This window comes from Mesoplodon bidens (genome assembly GCF_964165515.1).
Source record: "Mesoplodon bidens genome assembly, chromosome: 1".
Taxonomy (NCBI): Eukaryota; Metazoa; Chordata; class Mammalia; order Artiodactyla; family Ziphiidae; genus Mesoplodon; species Mesoplodon bidens.
Genome location: NC_138176.1, coordinates 46,281,458 through 46,300,585, shown reverse-complemented (window position 1 = coordinate 46,300,585; position 19,128 = coordinate 46,281,458). Strand labels below are relative to the sequence as shown.

The 19,128-nt window shown below is 38.8% G+C and overlaps 1 protein-coding gene across 2 annotated transcripts; it reads right to left on the bottom strand.

The window, feature by feature from the left end:
- Positions 1-1,828: 1,828 nt before the first annotated feature.
- TFAM (transcription factor A, mitochondrial) lies at positions 1,829-18,239 on the bottom strand. Of its 2 annotated transcripts, XM_081250130.1 has the most exons (7): positions 18,011-18,239; positions 17,320-17,438; positions 15,995-16,065; positions 15,430-15,579; positions 11,886-11,981; positions 6,860-6,916; positions 1,829-5,014 (listed from the first exon to the last, which is right to left on the bottom strand). In XM_081250130.1, the coding sequence occupies exons 1-7, from the start codon at positions 18,109-18,111 to the stop codon at positions 4,886-4,888; spliced, it is 723 nt and encodes a 240-aa protein (XP_081106256.1). In that variant the 5' UTR covers positions 18,112-18,239; the 3' UTR covers positions 1,829-4,885. The 2 variants fall into 2 exon arrangements, with proteins under 2 accessions (XP_081106256.1, XP_081106257.1); XM_081250131.1 differs by lacking the exon at positions 11,886-11,981.
- Between the last annotated feature and the right edge of the window lie 889 nt (positions 18,240-19,128).

Genomic DNA, 19,128 nt, shown 5'->3' with positions numbered 1-19,128 from the left:
TCCTTAGAAACAATCCGAAGCCTGTGACATCCCAATCTTCTGGATCACCAGCTAGGGATGTGGATCCTGGCTAGGACACTTCTCCTCCCTACCAGACTCTGTGTACAACAGCCTTGGTTGTACAAGAGCTGTTCTGCTAGTCTTCAGGTCTCCTTCACGAAGAATTGCCCTATACATAGTTGTATTTTTGATGTGTTCATTGGGCTAGGTGAGTTCAAGGTCTTCCTATTCCATCTTGATCCCACCCTGTCTCCAGATCAAACAAATAATTTAAATAGAATCTTAGAGTTGGGTACAACCAATCAACTTTTTAATGTGAAGGGTGATGGTTGGTAGTCTCTACAGTAAAGTCACTGTGTCAGAACTGTATAATTGACCCTGAACATAATGGGTTTGAACTCTGTGAGTCTAACTTATATGCAAATTTTTTCAACAGTAAATACTACAGTACTATATAATCAACGGCTGGTTGAATCCACAGATGCAGAACTGCGTATATAGAGGAACGGCGTATACAGAGGGCCAACTATAAGTTATACATGGATTTTTGACCACATCCCTAACTCCTGCACTGTTCAAAGGTCAACTATACTGCCTTCCTTATTCTCCTTTTATACATGACTTGTGGGGGTGGAGAAATGAAATTGGATAAATCTTAATACAGGCAGAAAAGTAAATTTAATTATTTTTTTGCACATCACATGTAAATCAGACACCATTATGTAATGATGATTTAAATGACATTTAGGGTGTTTTTGTTTTGTTTTATTTTGTTTTGTTGCAGTGGGCCTCTCACTGTTGTGGCCTCTCCCGTTGCAGAGCACAGGCTCCAGACGCGCAGGCTCAGCGACCATGGCTCACGGGCCCAGCTGCTCCACGGCATGTGGGATCTTCCCGGACCGGGGCACGAACACGCCTCCCCTGCGTCGGCAGGCGGACTCTCAACCACTGCACCACCAGGGAAGCCCTAGTGTGATTTTTAAATGTTTAGCTAATTTAAAATTCTTGTTTAGGGTCAATTTTAAGTATGTAGCTTCTTAGCTAGTAAAAAAAAAAATTTTTTTTTTAGTATTTTTTAATGTGCTAGAAAATAGTTTCATGTTTCATGTATTTTCCATTAAATATAGTCAATGATTTAATCAATTAGCTAAAGTACTTTATTTGTGAACAATGTGAGAGACTGATGATACTAGCTTTGTATAGTTTTACTTTATGTTTGGAAAGTTTTACAAATTCAAAGTATTAAATATGTTCATTTCTTATTCTTCCCAAAGGTTCAATTTAAAAAAAAGTATTTAAAAAAAAAGTATTACTGGGCCTCCCTGGTGGCGCAGTGGTTGAGAGTCCGCCTGCCGATGCAGGGGATACGGGTTCGTGCCCCGGTCCGGGAGGATCCCATATGCCGCGGAGCGGCTGGGCCCGTGAGCCATGGCCGCTGAGCCTGCGCATCCGGAGCCTGTGCTCCGCAACAGGAGAGGCCACAACAGTGAGAGGCCCGCATACCGCAAAAAAAAAAAAAAAAAAAAAAGTATTACTGCTTTAAAATTTCAAAACATACAGTCTGTGCTTCTAACACTTTCATATTTGTCTGTAAGAACTTGGAGCTTTGAAAAGAAGAAGGGAGAGTGGCTGTGAGGAGAGGAAAGTAAGAGAGTATTCTTGAGAGAATTCTTATAGTAAAAAGATTGATAAAATTAAGAGAAATAATGGATACTTACTACTTAACTATGTAAGAACTTCCTGCTGCTTTAGCACAACCTGGTGGTGATTAATTTTAGGTACAGTAAATGTCAGAAAAATCAATAAAGTTTTCTAGTTACTTTAACTCTACTTGTAGTAATATCATTTTAATTCAGAAATTTAAATATACACATTCATAGCCAACTATTTAAAAAAGAAAGTGGCATTTCCAAAAAAGGAGTTAGCCAAAATAGCAAAATTACATGATTACAGTAGGCTGAATCTGCACATAATATCCCTTAAACATCAGAAAGTAAAATAATTACACACATACCCATCATCAATTTCAAAATATCTAATACCAGTACTCTAATGAACAAAAGTATAAACATCTCTTTATGACCAACTGCTCAGAAAAGCATAAACACTGCTTTCATTTCCTCAGCATCTTTTCCCTGGCACTATTCTTTAGCTCTCACAGCAATTACTTTGTTGGGTCAATTTAAGAAAAGTCTAAAAAGTAAGGTGTTATATGACTGGCCACTGGTTATTGATATAAGCTCTTATTCTTTGTAACAATAGAATATTTGTGTACATTGTTAAACTGGATGGCATTTGATATATGGCATGCCAATCTTCAACAGGTACTGAAGTTTATTAAGAAAGGTGTGAAATCAGATTATCCTAATATTTAAAGTATTAATGATGACATTCTTTTAGAAACAAAGAAAAACAAATAAAATATTACCATAAAATGGTTTTGCTCTAGCTCCTTTCACTGTTTCATATTTTTCTTCCCTATATTAAGATGTAAATATTTAAGAACTTACCAGACACTGAACTTCCCAGTATATTCAGGAAGATAAGATTTGAATGTGTTTGGTATAAAATGATATAGGTAGTTAAATGCTAAAAGAGCTCAGAAAGTAATTGCAAAGATGTGTTTTATACTACACTTGTCCTGCAGGTGTTTACATAACTCATTTCTCTACCTCACCCATTCTATAATATTCATTACAAACACTGACTCCTATCTGCTCCCTAGGCTCATCTGAAGCACAGAACACAGTAAATTATCTGAGTGATTATTTTCTCCATTCTCCTGAGGATGATACAAAAGCAGTACCATTCTAGATGCCATAGGGAATTAGGGCTTAATTCTCTCCTGGAAACCTAATTGAGAAAAGCTTGTGATAGACACTACCACACGTCCTTTTCTTCCCTAACCCTTACTCCCCCAAATACTCTAGCCTCAGACCCACGGTGCCTATCTACCTAATGGCAGACTTTGTCCTGTATTCCTATCCACAGGGGAAAGTTGTCTGAACACACTCAGCTTCATATATTTAAATCTTAGGCTTCTCTTAAGCTATATTTTTCTCTACAGTCCCTACCTTTGCCAAATTCAGTATGTAAAAAGTCATTTTTTCATGACTTTTAACTTATTTTCTATCCACAAACTACAGAAATCTTCGTTTCTGGAGATCGAGAATACACAATTTTTTGCCATAATATTTTGTATAATATAAATTTTGAGTTATCTTATTCCTGTGAACTGATGATGACAGTTGAATATTTTGCTCAAAAAGCTGGTGAGGATTTTGAAAACCTTTGCCTGACTCTCCTAAGAGGATAAACAAATGCTAAAGGATGGTAAGGTTTATATGCTAACTGGCAAATTCTTAAGGTTTATTTTACTGAGCCATAGCAAATAATTTAAGAGCATCTCATTCCACACTGTACAGGTCAGTCTTTGCAGGCTATCCATCTCTGTAACAACTAGTCAACTCTGTCACTGTTGCACAAAAGCAGCCATAAGCAATGAGTATGGCTGTGTTCCAATAAAACATTATTTATGGACACTGAATTTCACATTAATTTTCATGTGCCTTGAAATATTCTTTTTTTTTAACCATTTAAAATTGTGAACACAATTCTTACCTCACAAGGCCATGAAAAGCAGGCAGTGGGCTGGATTTCGCCAACAGGCCAGAGCTGGGTCCCATACATAGGCTTCTATATGTTACGCAAAATGTTTAAAAATTACAGGCTCCAAATCTAGAGACAGGAGACTTATGTTTTTTTAGATCTCTCATTTTAAAACTTATACCAAATAAGTTCTCTACTTTCTGGATAAATATACTCACATAAGAGAAAAAAGAATTCAGAATACAAATTCCTACTTTTTTTTTTTTCTTTTTTTTTTTGGCGGTACGCGGGCCTCTCACTGTTGTGGCCTCTCCCGTTGCGGAACACAGGCTCCGGACGTGCAGGCTCAGCGGCCATGGCTCACAGGCCCAGCCGCTCCACGGCATGTGGGATCTTCCCGGCCCGGGGCACGAACCCGTGTCACGAACCCGTGTCCCCTGCATCGGCAGGCAGACTCTCAATCACTGCGCCACCAGGGAAGCCCACAAATTCCTACTTTAAGAAAAAAAAAAAAAAAAAAAAAACCCAGAAAGCTGTACAATGAATGTCTCACCTTAAAATATATAATTAGGAAACACTTAAATTTTTACTCTATGCAATATAAAACAATATGCATAGATATGGTACATAATTTTTTAGTTTTTAATTTAGGAAAAAAGATAATGAGGAAAAGGTTTATAAATTTCTCTATCCCTTTTATAAAAGTTGCAACTGACACCAGAAATCTCTTGCATGTACAACTGTCAACTCTGACTACAATATGAATTATACCTACAATTTGGAATTTGCCAACATGAGTTCTCGATGCTCTATTAAAAACGAACAATTATATCACAGAACATTATGGCTTCTACAAACTTTCAGACACTTTTGAAAAGGAAACTCCTGCCTCCATAATATAAGGAAACAAGAATATTCTTGCCATAGTCATAGAGTATAAAAAAACTTCACAGTCTGATTTACCTTTATCAAAGGTAAAATGATTCACGGTTACATTTCATGGATTATTTTGATGCTCAGTGGCTCCTAAACACAAAATACATTCCACATGAACTCTTATCTGTTTGGGTTTTCCAAAGCAAGACACCAATACAAAATGTATTGAACTGGCTGGCAGAAGTCAATGGGCTAAAGAAAAGAAATTAAATATAAATGTTTACCAACTTTTATCCATTTTAATTTTACAACAGCTTTGGGTATTGAGACCTAATTGGTTTCTTGTGTCTATCCATTATGAACATAATCCAATCTTCTATTTTAATACTTCTCAGGGTCACTATTTTGCTGTGTATTTCACTGAGCGTCGTACAAGATCATCTCGTCCAACTTCAACCATTTGTTCTTCCCAAGATTTCATTTCGTTATAATAACGAACTTTATCATCTTTAGCAAGTTGAATATATACCTGAGAAAAAGTGTAATTGTTAAAAAGATTTCTTTAGAGGAATCTTTACAATTAATTTCTGGAATGCTTTCCTATATATACTCTAGAAATTACCTTACTATTCTACATGTATAAGGGGGGATTGGAAATGAATGTTTTCATGAGATAAAAATTAGATGAAAAAAGGTAAGAGATAAAAATTTTAAATATTAATGAAGTTCTTACAATTTCAGGGCTTGGAGTATGGAAAAGGAACAGGGGCAGGGTGTGACTATCACTGGATACAGTGACACTAAGTTGAGTGACACTTTTAAATACCAATTTTATTTGCAGTCAAAAACTACCAGGGGGCTTCCCTGGTGGCGCAGTGGTTAAGAATCCACCTGCCAATGCAGGAGACACGGGTTCGATCCCTGGTCCGGGAAGATTCCACATGCTGCGGAGCAACTAAGCCCGTGAGCCACAACTACTGAGCCCATGCGCCACAACTACTGAAGCCCATGCCCTAGAGCCCCTGCTCTGCAACGAGAGGCCACCACAATGAGATACCTGCACACCGCAAAAGAGAGTAGCCCCCACTCGCCGCAACTAGAGAAAGCCTGCACAGCAACGAAGACGCAGCACAGCCAAAAATAAATAAATTAATTTAAAAAAACAAAAACAAAAAAAAACCTACCAGGGACTTCCCTGGTGGTCCAGTGGTTAAGAATCTGCCTTCCAGGGGCTTCCCTGGTGGCGCAGTGGTTAAGAACCCGCCTGCCAACACAGGGGACACGGGTTCAAGCCATGGGCCAGGAAGATCCCACGTGCCGCGGAGCAACTAAGCCCGTGCACCACAACTACTGAGTCTGTGCTCTAGAGCCCGTGAGCCATAACTACTGAGCCTGTGCGCCACAACTACTGAAGCCCACATGCCTAGAGCCCGTGCTCCACAACGAGAAGCCACCACAATGAGACGCCTGCACACCGCAACAGAGAGTAGCCCCTGCTCGCCGCAACTAGAGAAAGCCCATGCAGCAACGAAGACCCAACACAGCCAAAAATAAATAAATTAAAACAAAAAAAAAACTACCAGGGACTTCCCTGGTGGGGTAGTGGTTAAGAATCCGCCTGCCAATGCAAGGGACACAGGTTCGAGCCCCGGGCAGGGAAGATCCCACATGCCACAGAGCAGCTAAACCCATGCGCCACAACTACTGAGCCTGTGCTCTAGAGCCTGCGAGCCACAACTACTGTGCCTGTGCACCACAACTACTGAAGCCCACGTGCCTAGAGCCCATGCTCCGCAGCAAGAGAAGCCACCACAGTGAGAAGCCTGTGCACCACAATGAAGAGTAGCCCCTGCTCACCGCAACTAGAGAAAGCCCACGAGCAGCAACAAAGACCCAACGCAGCCTAAATTTATGTAATGTATGTATGTGTGTATTTATTTATATATAAATAAATAAAAGGATCTGCTTTCCAATGCAGGGGACATGGGTTCAATCCATGGTCAGGGAACTAAGATCCCACATGCCTGCCATAGGGCAACTAAGCCCACGTGCCGCAACTAGAGAGAAGCCACCGCGCCACAAGTAGAGAGAAGCCCGTGCACTGCAATGAAGAGCCCATGCTGCAACGAAAGTTCCCGTGTGCCACAATGCAGCCAAAAATAATAAATAAATATTTTTAAAAATAAAATAAAATGAAGCCAATTAAAAAAAAAAACTACCAAAAGAGAAAAGCTAAATTGGTTCCAAGAATATGAAAATAATTTTATAATACTTTGTGTAATATAAGGTTGCTTTCACATGAATCAAGCCTTGCTCTAACATATTCTCATAGATATTCTAACTAGACACTTGAGACTAAAACCATACTACTTACTTGCTTTTGAGTACTGGAGAGATTTTTCCAGCTTTCATTTATAGTTTTCAGCTTTACCTGTAAAACAACATATCTTTAAGTACCAGATATAGGGATTTCAATGATTAAAGAAAAATGTTTTATTATTATTCATTCCAACAACAAACACTCAGATATCAAGAATCACAAGCAAAGATTCATCAATTCTTAACATTTTTTTCTAAGTAAAAATTATTAAACTGTTAAAATGTACAAAAATTAATGGTATGAAGGTATTTTAAAAGGTATCTTTTTAAAATCTGAGATATAATTGACAAATAACATTAGTTTCAGGTGTACAACATAACGATTAGGTATTTGTATATATTGCAGAATGATCAAAGTAAGTCTAGTTAACATCCATCACCTTACATGGTTACAAATTTTTGTGTGTGATGAGAACTTTTAGGATCTACTCTCTTAGCAACTTTTAAATGTGCAGTACAGTATTTACTACAGTCACCATATTGTACCTTACATTGCCAGGACTTATTTATTTATAACTGGAAGTTTGTACCTTTTGACCTCCTCCACCCATTTTGACCCCCATCCCCACCCGCCAACTCTAGCAAACACCAATCTGTTATCTATGTCTATGAACTCTTTTTTTAAGATTCCACATATAAATGAGATTATACGTTGTCTTTCTCTGATTTTTTTTCACTTAGCATAATACTCTCAAGGACCATTCATGTTGTCACAGATGGCAAAACTCCCTTATTTATGATAGCTGAGTAATATTCCACTGCATATACACATTTTTTTATCCATTCATCCATCAATGGACACTTAGATTGCTTCCATGTCTTGGCTATTGTAAATAATACTTCAGTGAACATGGGGGTGTATATATCTTTTTGAGTTAGTGTTTCAGCACAAGAGTTCCCTTTTTACCACATCCTTACCAACATTCGTTATTTCCTGGGTTTTTCTGACAATAGCCATTCTAACAGGTATGAGCTGATATCTCATTGTAGTTCTGATTTACATTTCCCTGTTAGTGATGTTGAGCACCTTTTCAGGTACTTGTTAGCCATCTCTACGTCTTTCTTTGGAAAAATGTCTATTCAGATCCTTTGCCCATTTTTTTAATCATATTTTTTCTTTTTTTTTTTTTGCTGAGTTGTATGAATTCTTTAAATCATTTGCAAATATCTTCTCCCATTTGGTAGGATGACTTTTCATTTTGTTGATGGTTCCTTTTCCTGTACAGATATTTATCTTTTTGGATTCAGAAACATTAATATTCAAGTATAAACTACATTCTGTCATAGACTAACTTCAAAGACTAAGTGTTTTATTTCCTCTCTGTAGCTTAATGTTTTCTTCTAAAATCTGTGCCAACATGTTTAGGTGTAGTCATAGGAAAAATACAACACCAGTTCTTATTCTACTTAGCTGAACTTAACTATGTGACTTGGAAAAAGTCGTATTACCTCCCTTAGGCTTGGTTCTTCATCTATAAAATTAAAGGGATGCAGGGATCCCATAGCGGGAGGAGAGGCAGAGAGGAGAGTGAGTACGCTTCACACAGCTTGTGCTGTTGCTACCAGAGAGCAAAGACAGAAGGGAAAAATGAGTCGGTGGAGAATAACGGGCAGAGAAGAGACAGAGGGATAGGAGAAGGAGAATGTAAGGGAAAGAGGGATATGGTTTGAAAAGTACCTGTTTAAAGCTAGGAGAATATCATCAGTGACTTTAAGGAGAAGTAGAGTTAAAACAATGAACTTTACTATTCTGACCAGAACTTTGACTGAATTTTATTTTCTTATTAAGAAAAAATGAGGTACCAGATAGTATCCGAGCCTATGTTTTGAATATTTTAAACTTATAAACACATTCAGTATATTCAGGGATGGTTACTAAATAACTGTTCTCTTAGCTTTGGAAAGAATTGCTTTAATGCTCTCAATTCTTTCATAACATATCTTTTTGCTTATATTTAATCCATAGGGACTTCCCTGGTGACACAGTGGTTAAGAATCCGCCTGCCAATGCAGGAGACACAGGTTTGATCCCTGCTCCGGGAAGATGCCAAATGCCGCAGAGCAACTAAGCCCATGCTCCACAACTACTGAAGCCCGTGCGCCTAGAGCCCGTGCTCACAACAAGAGAAGCCACTGCAATGAGAAGCCAGCACACTGCAACAAAGAATAACCCCCACTCGCCACATCTAGAGAAAGCCTGTGTGCAGCAACGAAGACCCAACATAGCCAAAAATAAATAATAAAATAAATAAATTCAAAAAATATATTTAATCCATAAAGTTTCACACTCAATACGTTAAACAATAATTTGTGAAGTTGCATGAATAATCTTTCACCTAAAAAAATAAATCATGAAAAGAAATTAAAGGGATGGAAAGATATTTACTTTTGTTGCTTCCTAAAACCCCATTAAATGAGCCTTTCCACCATGTGAGGACACAGTAAGAAGGTGCCAGCTATGAACCAGAAAAGGGCCCTCACCATGATGGTGCCTTGATCTTGGATTTCCTAACCTGCAGAAATGTAAGCAATACATTTCTGTGGTTTATTTATTTTTTTAAATTAAACTAAAATTTCTTAAGGCATAAAAACCACATGGACAAAGACAACCGGAGAGGGCAGTACCAACACAGCATTTTGGAAGCTGAAAAGCAGGTGGAGAAATGATAACTAAACCCAAAAAAGTAAAAGGCAAATTGATTTACAATGCAGAATTCTCAAGTAGCTCAGGAATTTGGCGGCACCAGACAGGTATAAAATAGAGGTGAAGGTCAGGCTAAAACATGAGGATCAACTGAAAGTCTGTTTAAAAAAGAGGTGAAGTCCCCACCATGGGCAGATGCTATGATATTCATCCTCTTAAAAGGGTAAAATAGTTACTCTGTGGATACCCAGTACAGTTGGGGCAATGGTAACATGCTGAAAACAGGGAGATTAAGTGAAAATGTATATCCCAGAAAGAAAAGCAAAAAAGGCCAAGAGAAAACAATACAGAAAAGCTAAGAAAACTAGAGGACCAGTTCAGAAGATGCATAAACAATAAGAGTTCCAGAGAGTCAGAACAAAGAAAAAAGAGGAGGGGAGAAAAAAGAAAACAGATCACAGTCAAAAGACCAACAATCAAAACGGCTTTATACTTCTCAAAAGCAATTTAAAAAGCTACCAGAGAAAGGAACAATATTTTAACATTTTTCAAAGAACATGATTTCCTAGAATTCTATGTCAAGTCAAACTCTCAAACAAATGTAGACATTTTTAGACATGCAAGAACTCAAAACATTAATCTCCCATGTACTCTTACTGGGGGAGATGCTGTAATAGAATCAGTAAACCAAGAAAGACAACAGAAGAAGCAAAAGCACCACAAGGATGATGATGAAGATCCAGGATGTCAGCTATGCACTAAGCATAGAAGGCAACAACCAAACTGGAACAAATCAGAGGTTCCGATTGAAACTGACAGAATATTTAATGCATCTAAATGTACTCAAAGCTAGTGAATATTGAAGAATTTGGGTGGAATTATGGATAGTACTTAAAAAAATAAGCAAATACAAAAACAAGACAATCAATTTCAGGGAAAATTTTGCAAGAAAGGAAAAATAATCATAGCAAATGGAACAGCTCAGCCAAGAATATGGTCTACATTATCATAATAATGTTAAGTACTCAATATTGATCTAAACAAAATTATGATAACTATATTGGGAGGTAGGATGATGGAAATGTGAACAGCAGAATAAGAAAGAGTTAAATGTTCATCAAATAGTGAGAGGTAATGCCTAAAATATATGTAATGCTTAGAATTAAAAAAAAATCAGGAAGTAACGATACAGAACATTATTTAGAGATATGGAGGTAAATACCACAAGAATCGACTAAAACAGAATGTATTAATTCTGGAGTAAGGAATATGACAGCACGGTAAAACTAGTATCTTTCATAACAAGCCTTATTTTGATTCTTTAAACTATGAGGATGTATTTTTTACATGAATAAAAATCATATAATTGAGTTAATTTTAATTTCCAGGGATAAGGCCCAGCCATGAAGCTTCTGAAGTGATTCCAAGATGCAGTCAGAGTTGAGAACCACTGATTCAGGATTTTCAAGCATATAACCTTCTTATACTAATAAGAAGACTATCAATAAATCCAAGGTAAGTTAGTGACTGAGCAAATTCCAACTAAAAAAATAAATAGGCTTGCTGTTTCAGTAATGCAGGGCCATGGAAACTAAATTTAAAATCCCAAGGGGAGTAAATCAGTAAAAGTATATAGCCAGGAAAAAGTACATCACATATATATATTATTTAATCATATGTTCAACAGGATTTGTAAAATGATCTGAGTAACGCAAAGAGACAGAGTGGCAAAACACCTTCATCTCAGATTGACAAGAATTAGGAATCTGAACCGACTTCTCTTACCATGGCTTATTATAAAAGGAAAAATACAATTGTCAATTTGGAGCCTCTAAGAAGGAAATAAACGAAACACTAAGCCACAGCAGGAACGACAAGCTTTTTTTTTTCTGCACATTCATATGACATTCACATGTGTAATACATTCCTGTGGGCAAAACTAAAATTTTATTAAAGGATGTAACATGAAGCCATAGGTTACACTCAAATCCCAGTACAAAATATTACACCTCAACCCTACTTTCCCAGTGACTGTAAAACAGTTAAGAACTGCTGGATAAGAAGTCTCCAGAACTTTAACAACCCTATAAAGCTGAAAATTTTATATGTTTTTTTGAATTTTAAAAGTTGACTCTCTCTCTCTCTATATATATATATAGGCAACTACATATTCAAATTACTTGTATGTGGTAAGAAAAAGGATTCTTCTTTAAAAGAGATACAAGAAAGAGGGCCTTATTTGTATATAGAATTTGTTTATAGTAATTTACCACTTTTCTTCACCATGTGACATGTGGCACCCCTAAAATTTCCTATCTAGGTATTTTTAAAATTAGAATAAACAAAAATTTTTAAAATAAACACAGCTCTGTTTTACCTGTGATGTACCATCCTTAGCTTCCTGAAAGCGTTCAGCTATAAAAATGTTATAAGCTGAGCGAGGTCTTTTCGGTTTTCCAAGCATTGTTAACTCCTAAGTAATAAAAATGGAAGAGTGAGATAAAGTTTTAACCTCTATGAGACTTAATTTCACCTACAGAAAAACTTTATTCACTACTATGCATTACAGAATGTTCTTTAAAGTGAACATTATGATTCTTATATAAAGTATGTGATTGTTCCCTCTTGGGCTCAGAATTTTTATAGTACTGTTTGAAAATTCCAATAGATTTTGTGAGTTATTTTTCATACAAAAACATTTCCTTTACATATTATTTTCATGGTCTCCATGAACTGAATAACTGAGCACATATGTACAAAATCTTTTTGTACACCACCATCTCCTTGGCCAAAGCACTACATGTCTCCACCACAACTCAAGAACATTAGAGTATCTGTTTAATAATCTCTCATTTCATTTCCTTCCCTGCATGTCTCTCAACCTTTAACCCTCCACAGATATGTTAATTTCAATTCTTTTTACTAGGTATCAAAAGGGGTAAGGGGGATGCATTATCTAATGAAAGATATTGCATCATCTTAACTTATTTAGTTGCTGAATTTAATAGTAATTTGTAAAATGATGGAGCTTTTAATGGCAATTTGGTTACAGTCAATAACAAACCCAACTTTCATTCATAAGTAAAAGTAGGGCTTCTCTGATTTACAAGTAGAGATCACTTTCTTGGCCCTGAACCTCTCAGTCAGGAAACTAGGCATTTTACAACTTAACTATGCATTTCCCCTTTTGTTTCTAGAGCTACTGCTAGGGATTTCTCTCCTAGGTGCTTCGCCTGCAACTTCCTGGTTCCCACACTTCTCACCTACTCTCTAACTAGTTGGAACTGGGATTCTAATGGAAAGAAAAATTCCAACAGAGGGAAAGAATGGAAACACTCAGACTTCAGGTTTCCGGTTCCACATATAAGGAGTTTGGAAATCACCACTCCATCCTAACAAAGATAAAGCTGAACAGACTGGAAAATCAACAACTCCTCTTGGATGCACAGAAGAGAGGACACATGGCAAACTGCTGCCCCCAAGACTGAAGAGACAGACACAGAGGGGTGAACACAGGGAGTCGAGGCTTACCGGAGCAGAGACTCAGAAACGGAAACCAGTGCCGGGGAGGAAACTGAACTGCAGTTAAACTGCTGGAGGCTCCATGCGGACAACTCTGAGAGTTACCCAGTCATAGGAAGGACCTCACATTGTGAGGTTTATCCCCAGGAACTTGACCAGATTCCAACAGTAAATATCAAGAAAAAATCCCCTCTTGCTTTCAGCAGGATGAGAGAAAAAGGAAACATTTTGAAATGCCTGAGCATTTTATTATTCTTAACAAGGCCTGCCCTCAGGGGAAACTAGTTAATCAGAACCTAACCTGCTGGTACACTATCAGAGCCTAACTGACTTCAATGAAAGGAAATACCTGACTACAGCTTATTCTAGCCATCCTGTACCACCTACAAAGGGGAGGAAAAACTAAGAAACACTTGTGAACTTCACAGTGCCAAGGCATAGGCTCATTAAAAGACCAAGACCTAATCACAGGACTGTAGAATGCTTCCCTTGTCCCCATGCCTTACCACATTACTAAGGCCTATATACAGCATTTCTTTTTACCCAGCACGTCATGTCCAGCTATCAAGAAAAAATTTCAAGGCATACTAAAAGGCAAAAAACCTAATTTGAAGAGACAAAGCAATCCTCAGAACTAGACATGGCAGGGATGCTGTAATTATCAGACCAGAATTTTAAAACAACTGTGATTAATATGCTAAGGATTCTAGACAGCTTGCAAGAACAGATGGGCATTGTAAGCAGAGATGGAAATCCTAAGAACCAAAAATAAGTGCTAGAGGGACTACCCGGGTGGCGCAGTGGTTAAGAATCCACCTGCCAATGCAGGAGACATGGGTTCGATCCCTGGTCCGGGAAGATCCCAAATGCCGCAGAGCAACTAAGCCCGTGTGCCACAACTACTGAGCCTGCGCTCTAGAGCCCACATGCCACAACTACTGAAGCCCACGCACCTACAGCCTGTGCTCTGCAACAAGAGAAACCACAGCAGTGAGAAGCCCGCGCACCACAATGAAGAGTAGCCCCCACTCGCCGCAACTAGAGAAAGCCTGCACACAGCAATGAAGACCCAACACAGCCAAAAATAAATAAATAAAATAAGTGCACAATCATTTTTTTTTAAAAAAAAGAAGTGCCAGAGATAAAAAACACTAACAGAGGGAATTCCCTGGCAGTCCAGTGGTTAGGACTCCGAGCTTCCGCTTCAGGGGGCACGGATTTGATCCCTGGTCAGGGAACAAGCTGCATGGCGCGGCCAAAAAAAAGAATCCTCGAAAACCCAAAAGCAAAGAGAACAAAGACTGAAAAGAAAAGAAAACATAACAGAATATCCAACAACCATGGGACAACTACAATAGGCATAACACACATGTAATGGGAATATGAGGAGAACAGAGAAAGGAACAGAAGAAATATTTAACTAGGAAACCCCTTATATCTGCCCAATCCTCATTTCTGGTCCTCCCCACTCTAAATACTGGTTTGGGTGCATTAAGGAGAAAGGGAGAGCAAAAAAGGGAGAGTAAACCCTAGTTTACCAAGTACCATCCCTATGCAGAGACTGTTATTTCTCACTCTTAGTATCTTTTCTGGCTTCCTTTTTCTAATTGGATCAGCAGTCTCAGATTACTATCATTGACATGAAATTGGATGAGTCCTCAACCCGAGTGCTAGGAGGGCTTAAGACATTAGGGTTAGGGAGAAAGATCCTAGCACCTCACATTAAAGGCTAGAATCTACTTTTCCAGAGAAATCGTTTTAACTCTGATGACCCTTTTCTATTGTATATGTACTGGACCAGCAAGTTCTCCACCTCACACCTACTACTACAGAAAGATGTAGTCTAACTATCAAATAGTGGAATTTATATGAATTAATACCTTAAGCTGGAAACCACTAATTTTGAAACGTGGGGTTTTTTTTAATGAGGAAAAACAGGATTTCATCCTAAAGGCACTTCTTATTTGATTAGATACAATAGGCACTTTTTAAACATTGTAGAGTTAATTAATTCAGTCTCTTCAGCAATATTCAGAATCAAATTCACCATTACCTATAGAACAATTCAAATCAGTAGGTTATTCTAGACAAGACCCAGAAGCAAGATTCTTGCTATTCCTGATTTGGCTGTTTCATAACTCTGTTCCTACAGCTTTCATGCCAGTCCTAACTATATATCTTAAATTTAGATGCATCCAGAAGTAGCAAAAAGGGTTTCCAAAACAGACTCAAAGGCAAGTGGCTCTAGTGGCAGAAGGGAACTATCCTATTTTTTCCTAACTAGAGTACACTTGATGACATTCTACCATGTCATTAAAATAAGACAAAAATACCTATACTCACAGATACATATATTTCAGTTATTTGCCAAAGGAAAAGAATATTTCAATGATACTCACTCTCTTCTTTATTAACGCTTTCTTTTTTAAACGTTTCTGCATGATTTCTTTTTCCAAAGATACCAGTTGACTTGGAGTTAGCTGTTCTTGAATTCTGTTTATCTCTTCTTTGTATGCCTGCCAGTCTGTCCTGTAAGCATCTTCGTATATCTATAAATAGAAAACTCATATAAGAAGTCAATAAACTTGCTGACTAATTAAACATAGCACACCTGTCAGGGAAAGACAACTGCATGACTTCAGGTAAAGACAGACTGAACCACCAAGTGAAAAATGTGCTCTCGGATCACATTTATAAGTCACGTATTTTTCATATACATGATTACTGAGGTGACAGTCCAGTAATTAGCCTTCAACTTCAAATTGCTGCCAACCCTTCATCGCCACTCCCATACATCCATATTCTCATCATTTATGTGGATCAGAACATATGAAGTTCCTTTGTAGATAATGGATGTTAAAAAAAAAAAAAAAAACTCTGGGTCATCTGGTTCCATAAAGGACATGACAATTGTTCTTAACTACAGAATAACTGGTCAGCAATGTTGAAAACTTATATGCTTACCTTTTTCTCTGCAACAGGAAGTTCCCTCCATAGCTCAGCGATTTTTTTAATTAGTTCTGAATTTTTCGCATCTATGAAATGAAATAAAGTAAAAATTGATGTCACAATTTTATGTCTCAGGATCAATTTCTAAAGCAAAGCATAGTCCATTAGCTCTAAAATTAAGTATTTTTACAGATACCTCTATACCACACACAACTTAATACAATGATTTAGCTTTTCTCTAACCAACTAATTTAAATACGATAAATAATTTAATATTTTCTAACATTGTTAAAGTCTGTTATCTAATAATTAGGGATTATTACCACCAAAATGGTCCTCAGAAATTGATTACTATTTAAGTCATTGCATAATCAGTGTCTACAAGCTTTTTACTTCACATTTCAATCAAAACATTTTTTTCAAGTCTTTCAGGAATTATCAAGTTCACTAAACCTGACTAAACAACAAAATATAGTCTTGATTCATGTAACACCACCTTGTATATTAATTACAGAAATACCATTTGCAAACAAACTAAATTATACTAAAACCAATTCATTATTCCCCATTGCCTTCCTCATCTTAACTGGAATGACAGGGTAAAAATGATTTAACAAACCACTTGTTAGTTTCAACTCCTACATTTTAAAAGATGTGAGTACTGAAGCATGTCTCTTAAACCAGTTCTTTATAATGTAAGACTAACAGCTCATTTGATTTTCACAAGTGCCCTGTGACGTACTGCATGTGAAAAGGCTTTAGAAATCATAAGCAAAGGTCAGCAATTACTAATTTAGTCATTATCTTCACACTGTAACCTAAATAAAGACCCACACCCTTTCTAGGGAGTCAACAAACCTCCTAACTGGAAATTTTCAGGAACTCAAGAACTTTCAGTGAAAAAGCTCCTGAAATTAACAGTAATTTGTGTAGAGCTTTAAAGTTTACATAACATGTCCACATAACTTATTTCATTGCAACTTTATAAATAATTCCCACTGGCAGAAGCAGGGGCTAAGCAAAAGGTAAAATGATTCATCAATGGTCCTCTGGGCCAATGGCAAAAAGGCCCAAAATTCAGCTTTTTCATCCTCTTCCCTGGGTGCTTTCCACTCTGCATGCTATTTTAAAAATACCTTTCACTAGTTCTCAATTACATTTAAAGCATTTTTATTTGGTAAAAAAAATATGTTATACCTCCTATTTTACAGAACATCAAACAGAATCATTATGTTTCTGCATTCACTGGATGCGTTGGTAGTGAAAATCAAGTTTCCAATTTAACTGCTTAGTGGCCTCTTTATAACATCAAAGAAGAGTATATAGCCCAAACTCCTCACCTGGGTTCTGAGCTTTAAATATGGGTAGCTGTTCTTTAGAAAATCGAACGTATGAAGTCATAGGTTTCTTTGGATAACCAATGAAGTTAGATGAAAACCATCTTGGTACATTCGCAAAACTACATACAAATAAAAAGAAAATAACCAATGTTAAGCATTTAAGTGCCCATATTCGTAAGGATCTGAACACAGATGCCAAACAAGATGTCATCAAGATGCTATGTATCTGACACCTTCGACAAGAAAGATAATGACATTTAAAATCCTGTCCTATCCAGAGGCAAAAGCTTGCAAAACTTAAGTCTCAAAGCCCTTACCTCCTAGGAAGGGCAGACAGTGGAGGAAAGCGTGTACACTCCAGCTCCTGGGCCCCGCCTCCTTAATGCCTAGATGAAGGCAGGAGACTCTTGGAGCGACTTCGTAGGGGACACCGAACCAGGTGCTCCAAGGTTAGACAGTAAAAAGGGGAGGGGAGGAGGGGAAAGGTAGCCGGAAGCAAGGCACGGGGTACTGATGCAGTAAGGCCTGGTCTCAAAGCCACCATCCCCGTGGCAAGGTCGAGGTCTGAATCACAGGGCCAACTCGGCCCTAACCTTTTAGGAGGGGCAGAAAGCGGAGAAAAGCGTCTACATTCCAACCCCAGGGGGTTCTGAACCCTGCCGCCTCCGGAGGCGCAGGCGAGCAGTCCTACCTGAGAGGAGAGCGCAGCCGACTGCCACATCCCGCGCAGAGGTCCGCTCCTGACTTTCCCAGAGCACTCAGCACGCCCCACACGCCCCGGAGAAGCGCCATTGCATCCGCAGACGAAGCACTGACCAGGCCCCAACCTCGTAGAGCGCCCGGGCACAATAAAACAACTCCAACAAGGACGAGTTGAACACGCGCGCCAGCACCCAGACTTGCTATCAGGCCCGCCACTCGCAAGGCACTATGGGACGTCGGATAACATCCGGTTTGGATGGGGGCGGGGCAAGGAAGAAGTAGGAGGAACTCGGGGGCGGAGAAGGGAAACCGCCGCCCGGCTCAGCAGTGCCTCGAGGGGGCACTGCTGAGCCGCCTCTGCCCCCATTCGCAGCCCGCCCTCCGCAGACTGTTCAGCCGCTGGCCCAGGAGGCTGATGGAGGCACGGCGGTGGCCTCACCCGGACACGGTACTGGCTGGCCTGTGACGACGGGAAGGACTAGTACGTAACAGACAATTTTACCACAGTGTAGCTGTGCCGCCCACGCTTCTTTGAGGTCAGGTTGCTGGGTGCTACGCGCCCAGCGGAGTCCCTCAGTTCAAGCAGGAGCTGGAGTTCAGAGTCCAAAATTACTGCCGAGGAGGGGGGTGGGGCATGGTTGCAAACCTTAAAATGCAGATATTCCCAGGCCTTGCAGCAGAGCCAGATTCAGTATGTCTGTGTGGGTCCCAGGTTCCTCAAGGTTTAACAAGTTCTAATGCCAGTGGTAATGGGACCACATTAAAGCAATACCGATCCGGACCATCACCCCATCCACTGTGACAACCGCTGACACAGTCTTCAAGCTTGACATCCAACCCCTGCTTAATTTGTGGGGAGGAGACTTTGGCTAGTTAGTTGTCCGGAGACTAGAGTTGTAGCCTCAGCATTAACATCTTGATCTGGGAATGTCGCATCCCCTCTCTAGGATTTAATTCCCCCACTGCAGCTGAGGACGCTGGACTACGTCAGCATTTTCCCAACCAAAGCCCTTGAGAACGTGTGACAAGTATGCCTTGAGATTTTTTCTTTTTTTTATAAATTTATTTATTTTATTTACTTACTTTTGGCTGTGTTGGGTCTTCGTT

Coding starts and splice junctions, on each gene's coding strand:
- TFAM (XM_081250130.1), bottom strand. CDS start 18,111: ATGGCGCTTCTCCGGGGCGTGTGGGGCGTGCTGAGTGCTCTGGGAAAG. Junction 17,439..18,010: donor CGGCTGCGCTCTCCTCTCAG/GTAGGACTGCTC, acceptor ATTTGTATGTAG/TTTTGCGAATGTACCAAGAT. Junction 15,580..15,994: donor TTCCTGTTGCAGAGAAAAAG/GTAAGCATATAA, acceptor TTCTATTTATAG/ATATACGAAGATGCTTACAG.